Source organism: Ochotona curzoniae, unplaced genomic scaffold (assembly GCF_017591425.1).
Source record: "Ochotona curzoniae isolate NIBS_2020 unplaced genomic scaffold, NIBS_Ocur_1.0 contig_1274, whole genome shotgun sequence".
Lineage (NCBI taxonomy): Eukaryota > Metazoa > Chordata > Mammalia > Lagomorpha > Ochotonidae > Ochotona > Ochotona curzoniae.
Genome location: NW_024465023.1, coordinates 9075058 through 9097867, shown reverse-complemented (window position 1 = coordinate 9097867; position 22810 = coordinate 9075058). Strand labels below are relative to the sequence as shown.

Below are 22810 nucleotides of genomic sequence, written 5' to 3'. Positions count from 1 at the left end.
AGCCATTCTTATATCAGATAATATAGACTTTGACGTGAAAAATATTAAGAGAGATGAAAAAAGACATCACATAATGATCAAAGGATCCATTCAGCAAGCAGAGATCACCTTACTAGTTTCTTGATGTCTGCTTTTTCATCTCTGATTTTACTTGGATTTTCTTTTGCTTTTCTTTGTTAGTCTGGCTGAAGGTTTGCTTTGCTCATCTTAAAAAAATAGCTCTTTCTTGTTGCAATTTGTAGTTTTTTTAGTTTCAACTCCACTTATTTTTGCTGTGATTTCCATCACTTCTTGCTTCCTATTCTTTTTTTTAACAAGTCCTTGAGATGCATTATTGGATAATTTATTTGAGACATTTCTGTTTTGCAATCACCTGATGTTATAAATGCCCTCTTCAGTGCTGTTTCTGCTACAACTCATGGATTTTGATATTTTTGGTTTTATTTTCATTTCTTCAAAAATTTTCTTATTAATTTATTCACTGAATCATAGGTCATACACAGCATCATTTGCTTCAAGATGTTTTCTTTTCATTTCTTCAGCGACATATCGGTCATTCGGTAGCATGTTATTTAACCTCATGGTGTTGTAAATTTTCTATTTTTCTTCCTGTTGTTGATTTTGCTTTATAGCTCTTAATTTCAGGGGATGTATAGTAACTGTGTATTAGAGACTATCATATCCAAATGTGAAGATAGACTACAGTATGCATCACTACTACCAAATCAAAGATCGACTCCCAATAAAACTGTTACCTATATTTTGACTATACTTACAACATCAGGATATGCTTAAATAGCAGAATGACGAATTTATGACTGTTTATGAAGGATTATACTATTGTAATAATATAGGGGAAATCAGGGAGGAAAGGGTAAGAGGAAATCCCAGAGTCTACAGAACTAAATTAAATAAATGAATACACACATATAATATATTTTATATATAAAGGATACATGAATGAAATATATATGTGGATGGAAAGATATTCCATGGGAATGACAACCAAGAGAGAGCTGGGATGTCTAGACTAGTATCACACAAAACAATTTTCAACCCAAAAACTCTTACAAGAGAGAAGGACATTATCCATTGATAAAGAGCCAAATAATCAGAAGATATAATGAATTTGAATATATGCTCTAAACAACAGAGGCCTCCCCCCAAAAAACATGAAGGAAAATTTGACTGAAGAAAGAAATGAAAACCAAGACCTAACAAATATAGAACACCTCACCCAATATAGAAAAACACATGTTCTTCCCAAGTACACACGGAACATTTTTCAGGATAGACCATATGCTATGCCATAAAAACAAGTCAATAAATTTAGAAGGGCTAAAAGCATGCCAAATGTTTCCCAGAAGCTAGCATTGCAATCAGCAGCTTAAGCGGCTGCTGGCAGTGCTGAAATCCCACATAGGAATACTGGTTTAAGAGAGAGCAGAGCTGAGAGAGGGGGAAGTGCAGGTCAGAGATGGTGAGGATCGGAAGGGGGGAGAAAGTAAGGAGGGAGGGAAGAGACTGGAGAGGGGAAGGAAGGTAGTGAGGGAGAGCGATGTTAGAAGGAGGGAAGGAGGGGAGTATAGAGGATGGAGAAGGAGGTAGAGCAGGAGATATTTATTTGGAAAGCAGAGAGAAACACTGCATAAGAGCTCTCACATCCACTGACTTCCTCCTCAAGTGGCTCAGGGATGACTCAGGCCACAGCCAGGAGACAGACTGGAACGTCACCCTAGTCTCCCACATGGATGGAGGGGTACAACACTTGAGCCATCATTCACTGCTTTCCCAGGCACATTAGCAGGGAGCTGAACTGGAAAGTGGAACAACCGAGACTTGAATAACTACCCATATAGGATGGTGGCACTGCAGGTAGCAGCTTAACTTACTGAGCCAAAACGCTGGACCTAGGCCCAGCGGCGTGGCCTAGCGGCTAAAGTCCTCGCCTTGGACGCCCCGGGATCCCATATGGGCGCCGGTTCTAATCCCAGCAGCTCCACTTCCCATCCAGCTCCCTGCTTGTGGCCTGGGAAAGCAGTCGAGGACGGCCCAAAGCCTTGGGACCCTGTGCCCATGTGGGAGACCTGGAGGAAATTCCTGGTTCCTGGCTTGGGATCGGCACAGCACAGGCCGTTGCGCTCACTTGGGGAGTGAATCATTGGACGGAAGATCTTCGTCTCTGTCTCTCCTCCTCTCTGTATATCTGACTTTGCAATAAAAATAATAAATCTTTAAAAAAACAAACAAACAAACAAAAAAAACCACTGGACCTGTAGATAAATATTTTCTAAAAATATCGCATTTCCAATCACAATGGAATGAAACTAGAAATAATAAAAGACTGGCAAAATAGGTGAGATTTAGATGATATACTTCTACATAATAATCACAAGAAAAATTAGAAACTAACTTGAGACAAATGAAGATGAAACTTAACACATCAAGCATACAGGATAAAGTGAAAGCAATATTAACAGGGAATGTCTTTATAAGTGCATCGAAAAAGAAGAAAAATCTCAAATAACCACCAAAGTCATTCATGGTGCACTCTTAGCATTTTGGCTAATGAAGTGACTCATGGTGGGCTCCTAGACAGCATAAGCTAACGGAATGATTCAGAATGAAGTTGACCAAAACAGCAAACTCTAGTTTGTGATTAGAGTGTCTTAATCTATTTTTCTCTGTGAATACTTGAGAGCGAATCATTTATAATGACTAGAAATTTATTGTTCATGGGCCCGGTGCAATAGCCTAGTAGCTAAAGTTACCGTCTTGAACACATTGGGATCCCATACAGTTGCCGGTTCTGGTCCCAACAGCCCCGTTTCCCCTCCAGCTCCCTGCATGTGGCCTTAGAAACCAGTAGAGGATAGCACAAAGCCTTGGGACCCTGCACCCATGTGGGAGACCTGGAGGAGGCTCTTGGCTCCTGGCTTCGGATCAGCTCAGCTCTGGCTGTTATGACCACTTGGGGAGTGAATCAGTGGACAAAAGATCTTTATCTCTGTCTCTTGTCCTCTCTGTATATCTGACTTTGCAATAAAAATAAATAAGATCTTCAAAAAAATTTTTTTAATAATAAAAAATTTACTGTTCATGATTTAAAAAAAAAAAAAAGCCAGATATACAGAGCGGAGGAGAGAGAGAGAAGATCTTCCGTCCAATGATTCACTCCCCAAGTGAGCGCAACGGCCAAGTCTCCCACGTGGGTGCAGGGTCCCAAGGCTTTGGGCCGTCCTCGACTGCTTTCCCAGGCCACAAGCAGGGAGCTGGATGGGAAGTGGAGCTGCTGGGATTAGAACCGGCGCCCATATGGGATCCCGGGGCGTTCAAGGCGAGGACTTTAGCTGCTAGGCCACACTGCCGGGCCTAGGATTCTTGAGGCTGAGAAGTCGAGGATTTTGTGGCTGGCAGCCAGCAAGGCACAAAAACAAAACGTGGAAAGGGGTCAAATTCACCCTGTTAAAGCAGTGCTGGTGCCAAACCCACTGCTGAAGGTGGAGCCCGCCTCACCTTGTAAAGGCCCAACCTCTGAGCATTTTCACAAGGCCAAAATCCCAACACAGGCCATGGAGGGACATTCACAGAGGGGTCAGGGTTCTAAACACATACTGCCCAGCCCGAGCTCTAGGGAAGGCAGGGGGCTGAAGATTGTGTCCATTCTTGTAGTCAATGACTCAATCAAACACACACGTGTAATGAGACCTCAAAAACAAACCACAAACCCCCTCTGGACATCAAAAGCCTGGTTAATTCCCCTAGTCAGCAATATTTCACATATTGTCAAGTCTTCATGGGGTCTGGGACAGTGGAAGGAAGGTGAAAGGCTTCGCAGCTGGAACCCTCCCAGGCCTCCGCTTAAGCAGCCCTCCCTCTGGCTCGTTTTCCTTGTCTCCTTTCGGTATAGTCAACCCGTACTCATACATACAGCGCCTTTCTAAGTTCTGACTCATCCTACCACACGATCCAATCTGAAGAGACACTGAGCACCCTGACACTCGGAGGCAGCTGGTCAGAGGTGAGGGAGTCCCTAAGCTAGCAGCTGCTATCGGAAATATTTAATGCAGGAGTGTGAACAGTGACGTTGAGCCCAAGGGACCATCATAGAATACACGCAACAACTATAACACATGTTAGCGTACAGACCAAACATAAGCCAAATCAATAAATATGATGCTTTAAGAAGATGTATTAAAAGGGAAAGATTTTCAGATTGGCTCACAAGATCCAGCTTAATTCTGCATACAAGAGACACACCTGAAAGTAATTCAGGAAGGCCAAAAATAAGTAGGCAACTGGAAATAACAAGAAAGCAGAATATTACCCTAACATCATAATTCAAGCCAAACAGCAAAGCTGTAATTAAATATAAAAGGCACATTTTAATTATAGGATCCACAATAAGAAATACGTCTTGCTATCAGTTTTGTAACAAGATGTAGTTATAGATATCTATGGAACAAATTACAAGAAAATATCTACATAAAGCAAAAAGTACAGGCGACGCAAGGAGAAAACAAACACTAACAATAGGAGACACTATGTTCAGCACAAGGCAAAGCTGACCAAAATGAAGAATACAGAAAACCTAAACACCATATTCAATCAAGTAGACTTTATGGACATAAATATTTGGAATAGACATCTTGTTAAGCCCATAAGGAGCATTCCCAAAACAGCTGCTCTTTATAATGCTGGCACCCCGTATGTGAGCTCCAGATGGAGTCCCGAGTGCGCCGCTTCCCATGCAGCTCCCTGTTTCATGTACCTGGAAAAGCACCAGAAGACGGCCCAAGTCCTTGGGGCCCTGCACTCACATGGGAGACCTGGATGAAGCTCCTGCCTCCTGGCTTCGCCTGGCCCAGCCCCAGCCATTCTGGCCATTTGGGGAATGAATTAATGGATGGGAAAGCTCTTATAGTCTTTCTGCTTTTCTTTTCTTTTATTTTTTAGGCTAATCCTCCACCTGCTACTGCCTATGGCATGATAGTGCCAGTATCCCATATGAGCACGTATTCTAGCCTGACTGCTCTATTTTTTTTTTTAACAAGGATTTATTTATTTTTACTGCAAAGTCAGATATACAGAGAGGAACATCTTCCATTTGATGATTCACTCCCGAAGTGACTACAATGGCTGGAGCGGAGCCGATTCCAAAGCCAGGAGCCAGGAGCTCCTTCTAGGTCTCCCACATGGGTGCAGGGTCCCAAGGCTTTGAACCACCCTCTACTGTTTTCACAAGCCACAAGCAGGGAACTGGATGGGAAGTGAAGCAGCCAAGACAAGAACTGGTGTCAATATGGGATCCTGGCACAAGCAAAGTGAGGATTTAGCCACTAAGCTACTTTGCCAAGCTCTAGACACTGGTTCACGTCCTGGCCGCTTCACTTCTGATCCAGTTCCCTGCTTGTGGCCTGGAAAAGTAGTAGAGAATGGCTCCAGTCCTTGGTTCCCTGCACCTATGTAGAAGATTTGGAAGAAGCTCCTGGTTCCTGGCTTCAGATTGGCCCAGCTCTGGCCACTGTGGTCATTTGGGCAGTGAACCAGTGAATGAAAGATCTGCTTCTCCTCTTCTCTGTAACTGAGGTTCAAATAAAAATAAATCTTTAAGGAAAAAACTGCTGAGGTCCATACAGTGGGTATGGATGACATGAAGGTGTGAAGAGAACAGCTCCCCTGTTTGTCAGGGCCCAGAGGAGCTTCCAGCTGTTTGGCAAGGCAGATGTCTCTCCAACCACCTTGATGCAGTTTCACCCCTTTTTACATGGACGCTCAACCACCCCACTAAGAATTCTGTAATCAATATACTGAGGCATTGTTGTTTGTCCCTATGGGATGGTTTTTGCAACTGATGTGAGCTTGGGAGTTAATGTCTCTAATAACGTCTTGGTGAGTGGGCCTTTAACAATTTACACAAAGGAGCACAATTCAGGCCATGCCACTTCTGGACACCTTATTGTGTGCCTAACCATTGTCTCAGAATCTGGCTCAGACATGTAGCACATCTTCTGGGACATGATGGGAGTGTGAGCCGAAACTGCTATGGCGAAAAATATAGTTACTGTGACCTTAAAGGCTAGCCTGTCTTTGCAATTTCTTTGGAGCATAGAAAATGTAGCTGTTTTAGCTGCTTTTATAATTTTTGGCTCAAAGAATTGAGGATGCTTTTATTAATATTATAGAGATATGCTATTAACTATTGGTTGATTGTTTATGGTTTTGTACAGCCTGTAGTTGTAGAGGGATTTAATATTTGAGATTTTTGCCATGGATCTTTATGTTTTTCCCTTGTGATGTATTTTTCCCATTAAGTGATGGGTAAATTGTAGAAATAGAAATGTGGTAGGAATGTATTACTGATTAGCAGGTAATCGCATGTGCCTTGGAGTTCTGGCTGTCGCTCCATGGCTACTACTGAAGAATGAACAATAGCTTGCTTTGAAGAATATGAATACAGTATTTCGCAGAATTATCTTTAGGGGCACCTGCTTAGCCCTGAAATGCAGACAGAATGACCAAATGTCTGCATACCCACTTAGTCTTGAAGTAAAAATAGAACAATCAAACATGTGTGCAGAGGCTTGTGATATGTCTGAGTAAATAAAAGAAGGCAGCTTGTTGAGCTGCTACAGGAAGGCACCAAGCGACAGTGTCTGTGTCTTTTCTGTTCGCCGGCTCCACACCCCCTTCTTGAGCTCTAAACGAGCTCTAAACTTGGCTGGAGCTGGCCTCTGGCATGAAAGTAGTATTCCAATATGGGATATTGACATGGCAAGGAGCAGTTTAACCTACCACACCAAACAGCCCTTACTCTTAAGTTCTTCTCTTTTTTTAAAAAAAATTACTTTTATATCAAAGACAGATTTACAGAGAGAAGAAACAGAGAGAGATTTTCTATCCACTAATACACTTCCCAAATGGCTACAAATGCTGGAATTGGGTCAAACTGAAGCCAGAAGCCAAGCTTCTCCTGGGTCTCCCATGTGCGTGCAGGGGCCGAAGGACTTGACCCATTCTCTCCTGCTTTTCCCAGGCCACAAGCAGAGAACTGGGAAGGAAATGAAGCACTTGGGGTGACAGCTCTTGCAGATAGAGGATTAGCCTGATGTACCATGGCAGTGGTCCCTCTTAACTTCTTTAAAATATCTTTTTGTTGGGGCCCGGCGCGGTGGCGCAAGTGGTTAAAGGTCCTTGCCTTGCACGCCCGGGATCCCATATGGGCGCCGGTTCTAATCCCGGCAGCCCCGCTTCCCTTCCAGCTCCCTGCCTGTGGCCTGGGAAAGCAGTCGAGGACGGCCCAAAGCTTTGGGAACCTGCACCCGCGTGGGAGACCCAGAAGAGGATCCTGGCTTCGGATCGGCATAGTATCGGCCCGTTGCGCTCACTTGGGGAGTGAATCATTGGATGGAAGATCTTCCTCTCTGTCTCTCCTCTCTGTATATCCGCCTTTCCAATGAAAAAATAATAAAAATAAATCTTTAAAAAAATATATCTTTTTGTTAAGATTTATTTATTTTCATTGGAAAGGCAGATATACAGACAGGAGGAGAGACAGAGAAGAAGATCTTCCGTCAGATGGTTCACTCCCCAAGAAGCCGCAAAGGTTGGAGCTCAGCCAATCTGAAGCCAGGAGACAGGAGCTTCTTCCAGGTCTCTCACACGGATTCAGGGTCCCAGGGCTTTGGGCCGTCCTCGACTGCTTTCCCAGGCCACAAGCAGAAAGCTGGATGGGAATGGGGCTGCCAGGATTAGAACCAGCGCCCATATGGGATCCTGGCGCGTTCAAGGTGAGGACTTTAACCGCTATGCTATAACGCTGGCCCCATCTTTAAAATATCTTTGACAACTGGAAGTAAATATAATACTGAAGCAGGCACTGTGTTGCAAGGGGTAAGGCTGATGTTTGGGACACCCACGTTCCACACAACAGAGAGCCTGGTTAGAGTCCCTATTACTGAGCCATTCTGATCCAGTTTCCTAGTTCATGCACCCAGGAAGCCAATATGGCCCAGGTACCTGGGCTCCTATCACTCTCGTGGGAGACTCACGTAGACGTCCTGGCTCCCAGTGGTCTGGCCCAGCCCCAATTGTGGGCATCAGGAGAGTGAAGCAGAGATGGAGGATTAATGTGTGTGTATGTCCTTCTCTCTGTGTCACCCTGCCTTTCCAATAAACAGTATTTTTAAAAGAAAGCTATAACATTTTCCTAGTGTGGTTTTTCAAGTATGTACATATAAAACACAAGACAATTAAAACACAATGAGGAACTTATCACATAGTAAGGAGGGAAAAAACCCTCTCCCTCGAGAAGAAAAGCCAGATGAGAACGCAGCAAGAGCTGGCCATCTGCAGGGTGCAGGGTGCCCTCACCAACAATCCAACCAGCTCGTGTCTTCATCTGGGACTTCCCAGCCTTCTGGGACTGTAATAAATAAACCTCTGTTATTTGAGCTCTATGGTTTGTGATACACCACTGAAACATTCACTAAAGGAAAAGTGGAGTTGTATCAGTAACAACCGAAGTAGACTTCAGACAAAGAAAAAAAATCCCATCCTGACATCCCAACTCTGTCTTTAAAAGAAATATATAAATCTTATAGATAAATCAGTAAGAACCAGTAAACTCTGGGTCAGCATTGTGGCACTGGGGGTTAAGCAACCAGCTGCGACACTGGCATCCCATAAATGCCCGTTCAAGTCTTTCTTTTTTTTTTTTTTTTTTTTAAATTTCTGAACCAGCTTTGACCTGGCCCAGCCCTGGCCACTGCAGCCATTTGGGGAGTTAGCCAGAGGATGGAAGATCTCTGTCTATCTAACTCTGCCTTTCAAACAGATAAATCTTTTTTTTTTTTTAAGATTTATTTATTTATTGGAAAGTCAGATATACAGAGAGGAGGAGAGACAGAGAGGAAGATCTTCCATCTGATGATTCACTCCCCAAGTGACCGCAACGGCTGGTGCTGCACCGATCCGAAGCAGGATCCAGGAACCTCTTCCGGGTATCCCACACGGATTCAGGGTCCCAAGGCTTTGGGCCGTCCTCGACTGCTTTCCCAGGCCACAAGCAGGGAACTGGATGGGAAGTGGAGCTGCTGGGATTAGAACCGGCGCCCATATAGGATCCCGGGGTGTTCAAGGCGAGGACTTTAGCCAGTAGGTCACGCTGCCAGGCCCAAAACAGATAAATCTTTAAAACATTCAAAATAGAAAAATAGAGAAAAGAAAAATCAATGAAATCAATCCTCCTTCAAAAAAAAAAACCAAACCTGAAGGTACAGAACAGTGAAGAAATGATACCAATTCTACCCACTATCTCCCCAAAACAGAGAATAGAAAGTGTTTTCTAATGCATCTTATGACTCATTACCTTAATACTTAATACTTAAAACCACAGCTGAGAGACAGTGTAAGAAAACTACCCATATGCATAGACAGGTGCAAGGTCCTCACCAAAATATTAGCCAATCAAATCCACCAACACAGAGAAAAAATAATATCCAAGTAGGGTCAATTTCAGGAATGCAAGGCTAGTTCTTTACTTGAAATTCAAGCAGGGTAACCTATCTAATCTAGAGAATTAGCATACGATCATATCAGCTGATACCAAAAAAAGGCATTTAAAAGCTTCAACAGTTGTTCATGTTAAGAAGTCTCAGGAAACTAGAACAAGATGAGAACTTTCTGAAGCTATTTCTAGAAAAAAACAAAACAAAGCAAATACCAAACTGAATGCTCAAAGTCTGGATATCTTACCCTCTAAAAGCAAAACCAACACGTAGCTGGATACATACACTCGCCACTGACACTTGACATCACACTGGCGGTGTCTATCAATGTAATAACACAGGAAAGCAGAAGCAGGCACACCGCCTGGAAAGGAAAAATCTGTCAATCATTACAGACATAATGGGTTTAACAGAGAAAATCGCAAGGACTAGAAATGAATACTGGAAAGTGAAATTTTGAAAACCAAACCATTCACAAACTACAGCCTTAGAAAGGAAGCACAGGGTAGCCTAGCAAAACACACCCTCACAGGCAGAAACATGCCCTCCCCAATGTTCATGTTGAAGGCCTAATCTGCAAGGTGACTACCATCTGGAGACAAATACTTTAAAGAAGTAATTAATACCTATTGCCCTTGTCCTTTAAGCCAGCTAGTTTGTGGTATTTTTCCTGTTTACATTTCAAACTATACATAATATTGGTACATATGTATGGAGGGGGGTCATCTGATGTTTTAATGCATGTATACATTATATAATATTCAAATCGCTTCTATCTCAAGTATTTTTAATAGTAGAAACATTGAAAATCCTCTCTTTCAAAAACAGATTCACACAGTACATTAATAGTATCTATAGTCATTTAACTCTACCAGGAGAATCCCAGAACCTCTCTCTCTTGCCTAACCACAGCTTAGTATGACCCCGTCTCTCCCTCTCCCTACTCTCTTCAGCCTTTGGTAACCACCATTCTACTCTGAACTTCCACAAAATCTTTTTTTTTTTTTCTTAAGATTCTATACAAGGCTGGTTGGGTTGAACTAGGCTTCAATGTCCACTGACGTGTAAGAGAGCTGAATGGGATGTGGGACAGACTGGACCAGTCTACTGTACATACTGGCACGCACGGGAACCAGGGCTTGCTGGGATTATTGCAGGTTGCTCTGACGAGGCTGCAGCTCCCACTGGTTTGTGTTGGGTCCGAATGTGCAGTGGGCAGGATCGGGTTGGGCTCCAACACCCATGGGTTCGTGTGGAAGACAAGGCTGGAGACAGAACTGACCCAGCAATTGAAACCAACAGCATGTGCATAAGCTGATTTGGGCAACGGACTGGGCCGGACCCTGTACAGGCAAGCACACACAAGAATGAGGGCTGCGATCACCTCAGACCAAGTTTCTTTGGGGATCCCTCCAATTGAACTGCTGATCTCAGAACTCCAACCATGAAGAGAAGTGTAGGTTCAATGGTCTGACCATGAAGTGCATGTGTCAAAGCTGAGCTTCCTCAGAGGCTCAGACAGAGCAGTGGACAGCATATCCAGGTGCACATGGAGGACATGGCAGTCCATCAGAGCCTGCAAAGGACACTTGGAACCATGGCGGAGGATGGAGGACAGAACAAATCAATTAACTACCCCAGCTATGTGTTGGCAGCCACCATGTGCACGTGGTGAGCTGTCCCAGGGCCTGCCTGGGCTCCGGGGGCTGCTCCCTCCGGGGGTGAGTACACCGAGGGGGGGGTCTCTGTAACTGGGCAGGTCTGGGGCCCACCTGCCGCCTTCATTGGGCAGTGAATGGGATTGGGGAGGGGTGCAACCTTGGGCCTGGGAGTTTAAACTTTCAACAGCCTCCCGGCTGCTGGTGGGTCTCAGGATGGGGTGTCTCATGCCTGGATCCCAGACGACAGCCACCATGTGCATGTGGTGAGCTGTCAGTGCGCCATTTGGTGCCAGGCTCTGCCTGCTGGCCATCCGGCTGGGGAGCTCTAAGGTTTTGGTTCTTTGAATTGCTGCTTAGGTAGATCCAGGTTGAACCCACTGTGCTTCTAGGACGTGAAGCAATCGTAAAGATCCCCAATGACAGTAACTCTTCCTTTGAAAAACTTGTAAGCACTGAACAATGCTGCACCTGCATGGGAGACCCAGAAGAAGCTCCCGGGCTCCTGGCTTCAGATCGGCTTAGCTTGGGCCATTGCAGCCATTTGTCTCTGTAAATCTGCCTTTCAAATAAAAATAGATCCTTTTTAAAACCTGTTAGAAAAAATTGGCGTGGACATTGACCCTAGCAATGAAGAGAGCAGTTAGGACACCTGCCTCCCACGTGAGATCACTCAGGTTGCACCCCGGCCCCATCTCCTGATTCCAGCTTCCTGCTCATGCATACCTTAGCAGTGATGGCTCCAGTGGTTGGGTTCCTACCCCCAACCTGGGAGGCCTGGATTGGGCTCCCAGCTTCTAACTTTGTCCCTCCTTTCACCTATCCTTATGGTACCCTGAACCTCTCTCTCTGTCTTGCTCTCTCAGTCTCTAATAATTTATCTTAATTTTTGAATAAAAACAAAATAGGAAATAAACTGAACTCTTATTGCCGTTGCTAACTCTCATGGAAAGATAAATCACACACCCAAATACACACACAAAACTAAACAGCCAGCTCCTCTAATTCAACAGAAAACCTCAAGTACCTCATCAAATGGTGTAAAGAAAAGCAGATGAATAACACTACACACCAAGTTCTCCAGCAAGTACCCAAGGTTGTGGAAATGCTGAAATAGACATGGACAGTTAATAGGCATTTGATGTGGTACTCACACCCAGCATAGCGAAGTCAACAACATCTCAGAACAATTGAGACTATACAAGCAACAACCTTAAGACATTCTTCCCCCAATCTGAGTCCCTGATACAACATCGGTTGAACTACCTCTTTCCCCTAGCACTGATGTGATCTGGCAGCAAGCAGTGGTGCAACATCTCCACCACCACCACCACCATGGTCACAGGAGGGCGGGACCTTTTCCCTACCCACCTCCTCCGACCCATCTCCATCCTACTTGGTGGTTGGCTTTGGTCTGCAACCCCCTCATCTATGTAACATTAAAAATTAAATAAGTGTTACTGTCAAAAAAAATTAACACACAACTTGGATCAATCTCCAGGGAACTCTGCTAAGTGACAAAAAATCCAGAAGCAAAAACTAGATAGATACTGTGATCTCATCTAGATTACATACTTTAAAAATCTTATTCATTTTTTATTACAGTCTTGAAATGACAACATTCCCCAAAGGGAGAATTACTAGTTTCCAAGAGTCTAGGAATGAGTATGGGGAAGCAGACGGTGAATGCAGCTATTAAAGGTCAACCTGCAGTATTGGTGAGGTGATGCAACTAGTCTGCACTTGGCCTTATCAATGTCAATGTCCTGATGGCAACACTGTTTTCAGTTATGCAAGATATTGTCATTGGTGGAAACTGGGGAAAGGTCACGCAGAATCTGTGTGTTATTCTTACAGCTGCCTGTAAGTGAATCATGCCAAGAGGAAGTCTTCATTCTAGAAGAAACCCCAATTACATGACATTCTTAACCAGGAACAGATGTGTGGTTGCCTGAGGCTACAGGTGAAGGAGGACGCAACTACCAAAGGCTACCATAGGACCAGTGGTAGCAAGCCAATGTTCCTGTGGAGCAAGCACTGCATGTGGGCATAGGTTCGTGCCTCAGCTGCTCCACTTCTGATCCAGCTCAATCCTTGTGGCCTTGAAAAGTAGCTGAGGATGGCCCAAGGCCTTGGGACCCTGCACCCAAGTGGGAGACCCAGAAAAAGCTCCTGACTTCTGCCTTTAGACCAGGTCAATGCTGGCCTCTGTAACTATTTGGGGAGTGAACCAGCAGATGGAAGATCTTTCTCTCCCTCTCTCTGTAATTCTGAGTTTCAAGTAAACATAAAACTTAAAAACAGGGTACCATGAACTTGTTTTTACGATGATAAAACTATCCTTTAGATTAGTTACATTGTCTACCTGTGTCAACACATATCAACAGGCACAACAGCAAATCACTTTTACTGTATGCAAACTAATAATACAACCTTTTTAAGGAAAAGGAAAAAGATGGAGAGCTATAGGTGTCTGTGCAACTTTGTCTCTTGGCCAAAAGAGAATTGAAAAGTCTAACTGAGAAAATCAGTTGAAAACTGAAAGTTGAACTGAGGCAATCAATTGAAACGCAACAAGATTCCCTAAGAGATTTTGTTCTGTAATTACATTTTGACCTGATGTCCGCAGCTCCCTGAGGAATGTTGCAAAATGTTATCTGTGGGAAAACAGGAACTGCTTTTATCACAAGGCTGAAGTTGAAAAAACAATTGCATCACCCACATGAAGAGCCAGCACGTATGCAATTCCAGAAAACCTTGACCTCCCCTCAACTGCCAGGGATTCACAGAGGAGCCAGCAGATGAATATTAATAAGATCATGCCTGACTTAACAATAGTGCAACTTAAAATCTGTCACCTTTATCATCATGCAGAAGGCACACACATTCATACCTTCGCTTTTGAATATGAGTCTTTTTCTGGGACCCCAACATTAGGATCCTCTCTGGCGGTGCTGGGCACGGGAAGTGGGCTGCAAGGCAGACCACCAGCCCTCTACTGTATGTTGTGCTGCTGTGCTAGAGTGTGCAGCTTTGGCGTATCAAACGCACATTCAACTCACAGCATTTACATCCTGTCATAGGTTTAGCCAACTGCAGCTCCAAAGCCCTGCTACACCCAACCTCCTCCAGGCATCCATATTCTAAATTAGTCTTGTTCCACCATCTCATTTACCCTGACCCTAAGCCTACTTTGCGAATGATTTTTTTCTTTTACATAGTGATGTATCTCATTACATCCACCGTCACAGACAGGCAACACACACTTACCTGGGGTTTGGCCATTTCCTGCTCTTCTTTGGAAAAGCCAAGGGTATGCGAAGGCTAAGCTGAAACAAGTGGACAAGAAGATATCAGTGGGCCCCAACAGGCCCTCAGTGCCGAGAAGTCCCTGCCTGGAAATCCCTCACATGAGCTGACCATAAAGCTGCCCTGTGGGAAGTCTGGGCAACCTGCAATCTTCCCAACAGCCCGAGTAGCCATGACTGCTTTCCTTACGTTAATACTGAATACACAGTGATGGGGGTAGTACAATGGCTCAAACAGGAAAAACCTTCTATAAATGTCGGCATCCCACATGGGTGCCAGTTTGTGTCCAGCTCCCTGCCCGTGGCCTGGGAAAGCAGTGGAGGACGGCCCAAAGTCTCGGGACCCTACATCCATGTGGGAGACCCGAAAGAAGTTACTGGTTCCTGGTTTCAGATTGGCTCACTCTGGCTGTTGTAGCCACTTGGGGAGTAAGTGAACTAGTGGATGGAAGATCTTTCTAAAATCTTTCAAATAAAAATAAATAAATCTCAAAAAAGAGAAAGAAAACACAAGGATATGCATGCTATGTAACTAGTACTGACACAGAAAGTGTGTTTCTTGTAACCTCACTTAAGAAAATCACTTCTCATGCTCTATACTTTCCCTGTAGATGCTTTTATCTCAGCCTTGATTTTAATGCCACAAAACATAAACAGTCCCAAATGACCCACAAGAAAAGACTCATAAAGAAATGTAAGGGAGAAAACGCCACACGACTCCTAAAGAGGCAAGGTGGAACCACGCACTTAGTATTCATGCACTTTATGATTAAAACAACAACAACAACAACAATGTGCTGGGGGGCTGGCACCTGCAATGCTACTATCTCCCATGATCTGCTTTTACCCCTAAAGCAAGCCATGGAAACTCAAACTCTAGGGCTGGCACTATGGCATTGTGGGTAAAACCACCACCTTCAATGCTGGCATCTCATACGGGCACCAGTTTGAGTCCCAGGTGCTAAACTTCTGATCCAGCTCTCTAATAATGTGCCTGGAAAAACAACAGAAGATAGACCAAGTGCTTGGGTCCCTGTTCCCACAGAGGAGACAGCAATGAAGCTCTTGGGTTGCCCAGCTCTGGCAGTGGAGGCCACTTGGGCAGTGAACCAGTGGATGGAAGATCTGTGCTCAAACTCAGCCTTTCAAATAAAAATAAATCTTGAAAAAACAAACAAACAAAAACCAATGTGCTAAACGTTTTAAAAGACGTAGTTCTATGCACACTAAAAATGTCTAAAAATGTGCAGGGGGAAGAGTAGGTCAATTTCCCTTGCGATTTTCTAATTAATCTATAATTAAACATGGACCATTAAAAACATCATTTTCATGACGTTTTACAGCCCTTCCCCCGCCCCGTGCACCACAGCAGCCCGTCCAGAAGGCGCCTTCCCACCCTTCCCAGGCTCCAAGGTCTGGGCGAGGCCTGGAGACAGGTGCGCCTGCTCAGGTGTTTCTTCTTCCTTCTCACCTCACCGGGACCGTCTGGTTCGGGAGCCGGAAAGATGCCTTCAGGAGTAGATAAAGTCCACCGGGAACATTTGCACGACACTGTGAACTCAGGACTTCGGGAACGGGCGGGGGGCCGGGCAAGGCGCGGCTCATTTAAAGAGGGGCCTGTGGGGTGCCCGTGAACTTGTTGTGTTGGTCACGGTGCTGGAAAAACGTGTGAACGTCAAAGTTTAAAGAGTCTTACCCAATCCTCATCTGCCCCATAACTTTTTCCAGCAACTGCCGGAGACCCTCATTTAGGGACCTCTCGGTCCCCCATTACTCAACCTTCTCCCCCCCCCAGCAAAGACTTTCAAACAAGCCTCGTCCACCCAACCTCCCACCCCCGCAAACTCCCCGTCATTCAAGCCCACAAAACCCAGGACTTGCCCCCTCAACCTCCACTCTTTCTTGACAACAGGTTTTCGCCCGCTGCTGAAAAAGACCGTTAGAACTGGCTCAGGCAAGCACTTCCGGTCCTAGAGACGCTAGCACCGCCCATTAAAGCGCGGCGGCCACCGGTTCTGCGCACGCTCAGAAGCGCCTTTGAGGCCGCCTACGCCAAGAGTCAACCTAGGGCCACAAAGGTGAAGGGGCCGTGGCGCAGGCGCAGACAAAAGATGTCCGTGACGGTGACGTCACTGTTCGGAGCCGAAATAGTCGCGACCATTTTATTTCTACCGCTAGAGGGCAGCAGTGCAGAACAGATGTTCACTTCGTTCTCTAGAGGCCGGCGTTCCTAAGGCTTCCACTTCTACAACACAGCCAGGTGCCCTGAAACCTCTGGCAAGGAAGAAACTCTATTTCATTCTGGCCATCATAATAGGAGGCTATAACAAGGATCATATTTTTAGCAGCCTAATATGAGGCAATCTAGCGTTATATGTTAACATTAAAGCGCACATATTTGACTTATTAAGTATCTATCTTGCCCCCGCTAAAGTATGACTTCTACAAAGGTTATGTAAATATTTCCTGTATGCCAGACAGTATCCTGGATATTAGGAATATAGCAAATCAGAAAATAAACCCAAACAAGCATGAGGGAGGCAGCTTGAATTCAAACCCCAACCTCCGTATCAGCTGTGTGATACAGGGCACTTCCCACCTTGTCTGTGCCAAGTTTCCTCCTCTATAAAAGAAGGATGACAGTGCCCACACCTCACTAGAGTTGTCATAACAAGCGATTTGATTAGTGTAAAGGATTTAGAACTATGCCTAGCACATAGCGGGTGCTATGTAACTGTTGATTGCAATGGTGGCGATTAACATTGCAAGTCTTTTTTTTTTTTTTGAAATTTTAATAATGAGGGAAAAGAAAATCTGAAGAGATGATTTGTAAGGTGCTTTACGGAAAACAGGCTACATAGGACAAGGTGGGGGGAGGGGGAGACCAGGGAGGAGGCTCCTGTAAACAGGCACAATTTGTGTGCCCGGCACCGTGTGAAACACATGACATGCCTTGCTTCAACCGTCACCACATCAGTGCTATGATCCTCACATCTCAGATAAGGAAACTGAGTTCCAGAGAAGTCAATAATTTGCCAAAAGTCACACACAGGTTCTCAAGGTTTGATCCATAATTTCCACACAATACTCTTGTGTATTCAACGTCAAACATCATTTCCAGAAAGTATCTGAGCAGTCTCATTCTAGAATCATTAAAACTAACCAAAGAATGGGACCTCCCAGAAGGCAAGACAAAGAAAGCAAGCAAGCAGGGGAGGGACTCAAATCCTTTGCTTTCCAAAGGATCAGCACCTCCTGATCCTCACTGAAAACTATGTGCTCTCTCAACGAATTAGGACGTGAAAATAGACCTTGATTTTCCCCAGCCTCTTTGCACACACATATACCCCTACCTATGCAGAAAGGGGAATCCTTTAGGGTTGGTGAAAGCAGAGAGCAGTGATTATCAGCTTTGGAAATGATTTTGAGCCAGTGATGCAGACACTATGCCAGAACCCACAAAGCACATGCACAAGCCACGTGAGGCTAGCTTTCCCCCTGTGAAGCCGCAGGGGATTGCAAACTTAGCCCCCAGTGCAACAAATTTCGGGATCCAGAGCCCTTGTTGCAGGCTTCTTAAAGCAGGAGGATCCCATCCTCATGGAAAGGGATTAATGCTGCCACAGGAAAGAAGGGCTTGATAGAATGGGCTCACTCTTGCCCTTCTACCTTCTGTCATGTGGTGATGCAGAAGAAAGTCCCCAGTGGAGGCTAGATAACTTGATCTTGGACTTCCCAGCTCCTTGAACCATGGGAAAATACACTGTATTCTTTCTAAATTTGTCGGTTGCAAGTATTCTGTGAGAGGAATACAAACAAACCGAGAAATTAAATAAATGAAGAACTGAGACGTCAAGCAAAAAGCCATAGCGGTCATCATCCACAAAACGTGAGCGATCAGAGGTGTTAGTAGGCACCAGGTAGTGAAAAGCACTTAGCGCTCAGTCTAAAGGAGGAATGGAACTAACAAGGGACATAGTGGGAGCAGATACAACCAAGCAGAATACTAGCAATGATTTTCGGAGTGGAGTGGGTGGGGGAATGGCATGGCATAACAATCTAAGCTTCTGCCTGAGGTGCTGACACTCCATATGGGCGCTGATTCAAGTCCTGCTTGCTCCACTTTCAACCCAGTTCCCTGCTTATGGCCTGGGAAACCAGTGGAAGATGGCCGAAGTCCTTGGGTCCCTACATTCATGTGGGACACCTGGAAGAGTTTCTTGGCTCCTGGTTTCAGATTGGCTCAGTTTCAGCTGCTATGGCCATCTGGGAAGTGAAACAGCAGATGGAAGATCTCTCTGTGCTTCTCCTCTCTATAACTCTGCCTTCCAAACAAAAGTAGCTGAATCTGGGAAGGGGAGCATGACCTCGCGACACGGTGAGTCCTGTGTGAGGGACGATGGACACCGAGAAGGACGTTCAACCCCCCAAGCAGCAGCCAATGATTTATATTTGTGGAGAATGTCAAACGGAAAATGAGATAAAATCCAGGGAGCCAATCAGATGCAGGGAGTGTGGATACAGAATCATGAACAAGAAGAGGACAAAAAGATTGGTGCTTTTAGATCTCGATAAAACCTGGCAGTTGATAGAAATATCCTCATTTGTACTTGGATTTGCTGTACATGTTTCTCCTTGTTGTATAGCTTTTAACGTAGCATACTTACCTTTTTGAACTGCATATGATTTTTTTTACCTATATGTGATTTCCTTTAAAAACTATACTATATTTAGGTATCTTTTAATATAAGGAAATCATTCAAATACATGACTTACAATTTAATTTTTTGTCATGTATGTTAAAATTACTTTCTTACATTCTGCTTGCAATCACAACCTAGAACCATCTGGAGTCCTTGGGAAACATGCATATTGTATAACCCTCTGAAAATCTAATAAAATCAGTTACTTGGAAAAAATAGAGGAATCTTTTAAAAAAAAAATCAGGTAACATAGGCTCTGTGTTAGGCCTAAGACCTGACAGCTATTTGTCCTTTTTCTGTCCCCAGCCCATCTCCCTGCATCTCTTTGACATTTAAGGGTTTCTCCCTAACTTTGTCTCCTTCCATCTATGTGCATATGTCAATATCTTTTCATTTCCTGGTATGTGTCTGTTTGTCTCTAAAAGAGCTGGCACTAGAAAGCAGTCAGGTGCCCAGACCTCTTCTGTGTTCCAGAATCCATCCTTCATAGGGCCCAGAGTTCTAGAATGCCCTAGCTCTGAACATTGTAGGGTGACTCTGGCCAAGGAGACAGCGGAGACGGCTCTGGAGAGCACCATGCAGGCCTGGGGCTTTGTGGTGTTCATTTTGGCCACAGTGATGATTTCTACTGCGGATGCCAAGATCTATGAACGCTGCGAGCTGGCAATGAAGTTGCAGAAGGCAGGCCTCAATGGCTACAGAGGCTACGGCATTGGAGACTGTGAGATTCCACTTATCCAAGTCCTCATCCATACCCCAAGCTAGTCCACTATCCCCAGGCGTAGCCCCAACCCCCTCACCTTGTCATTTTTTACTTCTCCGGGTCAGGGAATGATCCTCTCAGGCAATTTCCTATGATGAATGTCTTAAATAATTTCATTATCACCATCCTTGCCTTCACAATCATTACCTCCATCTCCATCAACAACACCATCACTATCATCTATATCAATACTGATAATACTACAATGAACACCATCACCATCCCTATGCCTAATACCTCACCAGAATCACCAACATGTCATCACAAAGTCAAAATCATCACCCTTACAGCTGAGATGACAATCATCCTAGGACCCATCATCCATTTCCTATTCCTAAGACCCTAAGTCTAACTCCTGTCTCTCCTTTTCTTCCCCCAGGGCTGTGCATGGCACACTATGAGAGCGGATATGACACCTCTTTCGTGGATCACAATCCTGATGGCAGCAGCGAATATGGCATTTTCCAACTGAATTCTGCCTGGTGGTGTAACAACGGGGTCACACCCACTGAGAATCTCTGCCACATGGACTGTCGTGGTAATACAGCACTAGGACACAACGAAATTTTGCCTGTCCCCCCCCCTCCCAAATATAGAGACCAAGATAGTTTAAGTCAGCATTTCCTGCCACAGCAGAAAAAAAAGTGATAGAGAAAAGATGAAAATTGTTTGGACTATTAGAGATACCACCCTACATCTTTACCCAGACTACACTAGAATGTTGTGCAAGTCAGAGTCAGGAAAGCTCAGACCTCCAGACCTGAAACAGAATGGAAGCTACAGTTATCTGAGACTCAGGAAACAGGAAACTTAGCTGCGTGTGCAGTATCAGGGACTGTCCTGATTCGGAGTTGAGTTTGTCCAAGTTCTAAGAAAGGTAGAATTCTGACTATAGGAATAGAAGTAAAGCATCTCCTTGCAGAAATGATAGAACCTTCCAGGCAAGAGTGTGGTGCTGTTTGAAGACAAAACAATGCCAGTTTAAGTTGCTCAGGAATGTCCAAAATGGTAGAGAAGTTTGTCTAAGACAGGCCAAAATGGAAATTGAGATTATTTGGGGCCAGCCCAAATAGACGTGGATGTTGCCCAAATCCTGAGAACATGATGCAAGAGTTCACTCAGGATTGGACAAAATGGAGGCCGAGGTCATCCAGTACTGGCCACCACAGGGACTGACATTCTCTAAGATAGGATTGCATGATTAATGAGTTTCTTTTCAAGAGTAGCTATACTGATTAGCTAGTTAGGGTGGTTAATTTTCAACATAGAAATGAAATAGTCCAGGATTAGCTAAAATGAAAGTTGAGGTCCTGGGTCAATCTACATGGAAGTTGAGATTGTCCAGGATTGGTCATCAAACTGGTTAAAACCCTTAGTAAATAGCAAAATGGTAATTAAAGTCACCAATGGTTGTTGGTGGTTAAGTTTGAACAATAGTGGCCTACATCAAGACTAAGGTTATCCAAGACCTGACAACATTTGTATTTCAGGTCATCAAGAGTGAATTAACATAATAGTTGAGTATCTTTCCAATCAGGCATCATGGTAGATGATGTCAGATTAACCAGCATTAGAGTTGAGATCATTTACAACCAGACATAATGACAACTGAAGTAATCCAAAGCTGGGCAGTGTAGAGCTTGACAAGGTCCAGGATCAACCAATATGGTGGTTGGGGTAATTCAGTCAAAATCAAACAGGGCCAGCCGGCATGAGTTATGTTTGCATAGAATTAGCCAACATAGTACTTGGGGTAATTCATTATCAGCTGATACAACAGTCAAGGCTACTCACGATTGGCCAAAGTATGGTTGAGATTATCCAGGCCCTCCAGAAATCTAGAACACTTGGGTCCTCCCTACACTCTCATCCTGCCCCTAATGCACCAGATCACCATGTCCCTCTCTTCCCTTTAGATCTGCTCAATCGCCACATTCTAGATGACATCTTGTGTGCCAAGCGGGTTGTGTCCACACAGAACGGTATGCGTGCCTGGTAAGTTCCCAGGAATGGCCTGGACATTAGACATCCAGGGAGAATCTTACTAACCTGTTAACATCATCTTTCTTCTCTTCCTTCCCAGGGATTCTTGGAACCATCACTGCGCTGGCCATGATTTATCTGAATGGATCAAGGGGTGTAGTGTGCATGTGAAAACTGACCAAAGAAGAATCCATCCATGACTCCAACTACCAGGAATATAGATATTCCTTTCCTTTTTCTTTTTCTTTTGTGAAATAATAAAGGATGGCATAGAAAAACAAACTTAAAATTGGTCTGATGCATCATTTTCATTTCTGAAGCCTAGAGATACCCCAATCACTTCCTCCACATATTCAAAGCTTTAATCAAAAGATGTACTGTCATTTCAAGGGGAGAAGAGGAGCAGAGTATAATGATTAAGAGTATAGATTCAGGCCCAGTGCAGTAGCCTAGTGGCTGAAGTCATTGCCTTGCATGTGCCTGGGATCCAATAAGGGTACTGGTCCGAATCCTGGGTGATCCACTTCCCTTCAGCTCCCTGCTTGAGGCCTGGGTAGGTGGTTGAGGACGGCCCAAAGCCTTGGAATCCTGCACCTGCATGTGAGACCCAGAAGAAACTCCTGGCTCCTGGCTTCGGATCAGCTTAGCTCTGGTCATTGCAGCCACTTGGGGAGTGAACCAGCTGATGGAAGATCTTTGTCTCTCCTTCTCTGTGTAAATCTGACTTTCTTAAAGATTTATTTTTATTATTTTTTATTGGAAAGGCGAGTATACAGAGAGGAGAGACAGAGAGGAAGATCTTCCGTCCAAGGATTCACTCCCCAAGTGAGCGCAACAGCTGATGCTATGCCAATCCCAAGCCAGGAGCCTCTTCCGGGTCTCCCAC

At 44.6% G+C, this 22810-nt stretch overlaps 2 protein-coding genes across 3 annotated transcripts in view; one reads left to right on the top strand and one right to left on the bottom strand.

Moving 5' to 3' along the window:
- The window catches only part of LOC121168831 (zinc finger protein 182), a 33845-nt gene extending 17405 nt beyond the window's left edge, over positions 1-16440 (bottom strand). For both annotated transcript variants that reach the window (XM_040999232.1, XM_040999242.1), the window contains exons 1-3: positions 16366-16440; positions 15947-16131; positions 14438-14496 (exon numbers count right to left, since the gene is read on the bottom strand). In XM_040999232.1, coding sequence (XP_040855166.1) covers positions 14438-14452 — 15 coding nt within the window. In that variant the 5' untranslated portion in view covers positions 14453-14496; positions 15947-16131; positions 16366-16440. The remainder of the gene's footprint in view (positions 1-14437; positions 14497-15946; positions 16132-16365) is intronic.
- Positions 16441-19708: 3268 nt separating this feature from the next.
- On the top strand, positions 19709-22211 carry LOC121170497 (sperm acrosome-associated protein 5-like). The gene is made up of 4 exons (XM_041001775.1): positions 19709-19899; positions 20321-20479; positions 21858-21936; positions 22025-22211. The coding sequence occupies exons 1-4, from the start codon at positions 19755-19757 to the stop codon at positions 22122-22124; spliced, it is 483 nt and encodes a 160-aa protein (XP_040857709.1). The 5' UTR covers positions 19709-19754; the 3' UTR covers positions 22125-22211.
- Positions 22212-22810: the final 599 nt, after the last annotated feature.